The 4879-nt window shown below is 62.1% G+C and overlaps 1 protein-coding gene across 1 annotated transcript; it reads right to left on the bottom strand.

Annotated features, from left to right (window-relative positions):
- Positions 1 to 506: 506 nt before the first annotated feature.
- MIF (macrophage migration inhibitory factor) lies at positions 507 to 1319 on the bottom strand. The gene is made up of 3 exons (XM_027088515.1): positions 1118 to 1319; positions 772 to 944; positions 507 to 689 (listed from the first exon to the last, which is right to left on the bottom strand). The coding sequence occupies exons 1-3, from the start codon at positions 1223 to 1225 to the stop codon at positions 623 to 625; spliced, it is 348 nt and encodes a 115-aa protein (XP_026944316.1). The 5' UTR covers positions 1226 to 1319; the 3' UTR covers positions 507 to 622.
- Positions 1320 to 4879: the final 3560 nt, after the last annotated feature.

Consider the following 4879-nt stretch of genomic DNA (forward strand, 5'->3'; position numbering starts at 1 on the left):
GCCTGAGGGGAGCAGAGCCCAGGCCCAGAACTGGGGTGAACAGGGCAACATAACCAGGAATCACCTCCTGGGCACCTTCCCTCCTACCAGACCCAAAAGCTGTTGCAAAGTTCCAGAACAACGGGATTTCCCAACTCAAGACACTAAGGCAGCAGCCTATCGAAAAGTGACCCTGGATGGAGGGGGGAAGGCCTTCTTCCCCCCCCCCCCCCCCGCCCACACTCAGATTCTGACCCCTCCCCCTTCCCCCCCAGCCCTAGCCCAAAAGATAGTCCGGCCTCTGCGGGAGGTGTGGGGTGGGGGACTATCGACGACGAATTCCCGTAGGATTCCGGGGTCTGCGGCCTTGGGCAGGATGCTAACCACAGCTGGGCCCTCTGCTGGGGGCTGGGGGCGTGGAGAGGCTAGGCTGCAGATTCTGGGGGCACCCCTCCCGACCTCGGTTCCCCAGTCACTGACCCAGCCTTGCACCGATTCCTCCGCAAGGCAAGGAAGCCCAAGGCAGCCCCAGTCTCCACACCGTTTATTTCTCCGTCCCGGCAGGTGGGGTCGCTGGGGCGGGGCGGGCAGAAAACCGCGCGCAGGTTGCGGGACGCGGGCAGGGGAGCCCGGGGCGCGACACTCAGGCGAAGGTGGAGCCGTTCCAGCCCACGTTAGCCGCGTTCATGTCGTAGTAGTTGATGTAGATCCTGCGGGGGAGGAAGCGGGTCTAAGCCGGCTGCGAGGTGGCCGCCGTGGCCGCGCGCCCCCTGTCCCCCGACGCCCACACACCTGTCCGGGCTGATGCGCAGGCGTTCGGCCAGCAGGCCGCACAGCAGCTTGCTGTAGGAGCGGTTCTGCGCGCCGCCGATCTTGCCGATGCTGTGCAGGCTGCAGAGTGCGCACGGCTCGCTGGAGCCCCCGAAGGCCATGAGTTGGTCCGGCACCACGTGCACCGCGATGTACTGCGGGGGAGGGGCAGCGGTCAGCGGGCCTCCTGGCCTCGCCGGCCCGGCCGCCCCCATCCCTTCCCCTCCCGGAGCCCCATCCCGGAGCCGCCTTCCCCGCCCAAGCCCCATCCCGGGGCCACCTCCCCCGCCCCAGCCCGGGACCGCTTGGCCGGGCCCTCCCCGCAGACCTGCGCCGGCTTGCCAGTGGCCTGCGCCAGCTGCTGGGTGAGCTCGGAGAGGAGCCCGTCCGGCACAGAGGCGCGGGGCACGTTGGTGTTCACCAGGAACATCGGCATGATGGCGAAGGACGGCGAAGACAGGGATGCAGGAACCAACCGACTCGCGCGCAAACACCGCCGGGAAACCTCGGAGCTACGTGACCGCCGCCCGGCGCCCCGCCCAGTGCGGCTGCGGCCCAGCCTCCCGTGACGCCCCAGCCGGCGGAGGCCCCGCCCCCGAGGCCGCGGCGCGCTCGCGCCTGGTGACGTCACCGCCTGCGGAGGCCCAGCCCGCCCGGCGGAGCTCGGAGCCACTGCAGGGTCGGCCATTGGCCCTGAGCACCTCCTCAAAGTTCACGCGGCGGCCAGAAATCTGCCTGTCCCTCGTTTGTCCTTTCATCTAGTCACAGCGACGTCTGTGTGCCGGGAGCAGCGGGGATGCGGCTTTAGCGGGACAGATGGCCCCTGGCCCTCCAGCAGATCACAGCCGGACAAGAAGATGGAGTCCCAGCTCATTCCACTGAGCCCTTGTGTGTCCGCAGTCTCCGCGTGCGCGCGCGCGCGTGTGTGTGTGTGATGGGGAGGGGTGGTCATTGATGCAGGTGGGAGGGGGCTTCCACAAGCGGGTCACCATCCAGAGGCCTTCCCTGCACCCCTGCTCTTCACGGTGGGTAAGGATGCTGGGAGGTGCCCAGGGGAGGGGCAGGGAGTAGGAGGGGTTCCAAAGGCAGTCAGCAACTCCGTCTCAGAGCCCACGCCAAAGCCCCATCCGGTCCCCTGGACAACCCCTCTGCAGGTCTGGAAACTTGAGCTCCTCAGGGAAGCCCCACCCTAGCCAGGTCCTGTGCAGATGCCCTCTCACAGAGCCCTGGGTGCAGTCTCTCTCTTCCACTGTTGGTCAGCTCAGGGGGCACCTAGTAGGTGCCAAACATACAAGAGACATGGACTAAATACTGGCTGAATGAATGAATGAAGTTAGCCATGACACGGCAGGACGAGGACAGGGCCAGGGATGAGCCTGCAGGCCCTGCCATTCCTGGGCAGGAGGGCCACCCGACTCCCGCTCTGAGGAGACCCTGGTGGGGGGGCTGTGCTGGGGAGCAGAGCTCTGCAGGCACTCGAGGGGGTTTGGCTCATGCTGGTTTGGCCAAGTCTCAGAGCTCTCCAGGGAGGTCCTGTCCTTGGTCTCTGGCAGGTGTGGTCTGGTTAAGGTGGCACAGCACACACTGGCCTGGACACTGGGCATGTGATAGAGCAAGGCCACCATGCCTGTGGGAGCAGGCGGCCTCAGGCAGGAGGTCACATGGCCCAGCTGTGCAAATACTCTGTTAAATGTGGATCCCTCCAGGTGGGCCCCAGGTCATATCCCTCCCCACTCCCACACCCCAGCAGACTTCCTGTGCCCAGGGCTCTGTTACCACTGATGCACCCCATGCATTGTCTCCAGCCCGGGGTGCTCCTCCGATCCCCAGCAGCCAACTCCGCATGTCCTGCTACCTGTGTCCAAATCCAGGTGCATGACTATTCTCCCACCCCTGATCGCCTGCCAGTGAAATGTACCTCCATCCACTGTCCCTTTACCCTCACTTCTCCGGCCCCCACCCCGCCTTAGCCTAAGTTAGCTGGCACCACCTTTGGCCTGGCCTGGCCTGCCTGGGGGAGGGGTCTGTCTCCCCACCCACTGGCAGCAGATCTGGCCATGTGACTTGCCTTGCCCAGTGAAATGTGAACAGAACTGACCCAAGTGACTCCAGCCAGAAGATTCAGGAGCCAGCACCTGGTTGGCGGTTCTCTGATAGTGGAAGTGGGTGACACATTGAAGCCTTGCCAGCAAATAACCTGCGACACCATGTAGGTGAGCCACTGTTCGGGGCCCGTGCTCCTGGCTTCTGGCTCCTGGCTTGGGCGTTGGTCCTGGAACGCTGTCGCTCAGTTCGTCAGGAAAGCCCCAGAGCTCCTGGCTCCGTCAGGTCCTCTACTTCAAGGCCGTCACCATATCTGTTTGCGAGTTACTGCTTCCTTTCTGGGCTGCATGAGGTGGGGGACATTGCTGTGGCCTACCTTCTGACCCATTACTAGGTAGCAGGCGGAGGGCCTCCAAAGACGACCACACCCAATTCCCTGGAACCTGTGAATATGTTACCTTACTTGGCAAAAGGCACTTTGTAGATGTAATTAGGGCTACAGACTTTACAGTAGGGAGGTTGTCATGGATTATCTGGGTGGGACCAACGTAATCACTTGAGCCCTTAAAAGCAGAGAATTTTCTCCAGCTCAAGTAAGAGATGCAGCAGGAGGGGCGGTCAGAGAGCCTCTAAGCAGAAGGACTCAGATGTGCCGTTACTGGCTTTGAAGATGAAGGGGCCTCAGTCATTCAGCTGCAAGGAACTGAATTCTGCCAGCAGCTTGAATGAGCTCAGAAGTGGGTTCCTCCCTATTTGACCTGGAGACGCCTTGACTTCGGCCGTGAGACCTGAAGAAGAAGACCAGTCACTTTGTACTAGATTGTGACCCACAGAAACTGAGATAATAAACATGTGTTGTTTTAAGCTGCTCGATTTGTGGTAATTTGTTCTAGGAGCAATAGAACAGTAACACCCCCGGCATCCCCAGGGGCTCTATAATCACCTGCTGAACAACAGCGCACACGCACCAGGAGCCCTTGGCCCCCAAAATCCTCTCCCCCTCCCTCCTCACTGACAGCATCCCAGTTCTGTTTCCTTAGAACCTTCACTGCCCCAGAGCCACTGGCAACCAGGCATGGCCACTGGAGGTAGCTGCGGCCCATGTGATGTGCAGGGTCCACAGGGAAGCAGCTGCCTGCAGATGGAGGCTCTACCCTACGCCCTTCCTCCTAACCCCTCCTGGAACCTGGACAGGACTGCACTCCCGCCTGGAACCTGAACAGGACTGCCAGACGTGCAGCAGCTGCCAGGCAACCCTGAGCTGGAAAAACACAGGCAAAGGAGGGGGAGTGGCAACCCAGAGGAGCCTGGGGCTCTGGCGGCTCTGCCCTGCCCCTTCAGCTGCCTTTACATTACAGGAGAAAAGTAAGCCCCTCTCTGCTTGAAGCACCACTGGTCAGGGTTTCTGACGTTTGCAGCCCTAGGGCAGCTCCTGGCTGGTACAGAGGACTTCTTGAGGGCCACACCCCACAGTTGAGGGCTGCTGGGCAGAGAGGGGGTGGGAAGGAAACCTCAGGATGTAGGGAAACGCCAGCTGGATGAGGAGGAATACGGCCCATACGAGCACCCGGCAGGCCCCTAAAGCTGGCAGCCGTGCCCCCCACCCCGGTTGAACATCTCTGTGGGCAGGACGCAAGTCACCCACGCTGGAAGGGGTGCATGGGGAGGGGGAGGGCCTGCTGACTCCATGATGCAGGGCTACTGCTGTCCTCTTGCTGCCTCTCCCTGACACGGACCTGGCCATCAGTCCACGTCCACGGACGGTCCACCTGACCACCGGCTCCCACAGCCCCTTCGCCAGCTTCATTCCCCTTGCCATCCCTCCCCCAGGCACTCGCGGTTCTTCACTCACAGCAAGAACCCAGCCAGCCTTGAGCCCCTGACTGTCCCCCACGCACCAGGCCCTGTGCCCTTGTTCGCTGAATGTGGTAAAAGTTGCAGCAAAGACAAGCAAAGGAAACACCCTCCCCCTCCAGTCACAGCGGAAGAAGACCTGAGGGGTCATCATCCCTGCTGGAGACCCCCCCCCATCTGTAGCTGAAGGTAC

The sequence above is a fragment of the Aethalodelphis obliquidens genome, unplaced genomic scaffold, assembly GCF_003676395.1.
Source record: "Aethalodelphis obliquidens isolate GAN/ISIS:26980383/991018 unplaced genomic scaffold, ASM367639v1 scaffold63, whole genome shotgun sequence".
Lineage (NCBI taxonomy): Eukaryota > Metazoa > Chordata > Mammalia > Artiodactyla > Delphinidae > Aethalodelphis > Aethalodelphis obliquidens.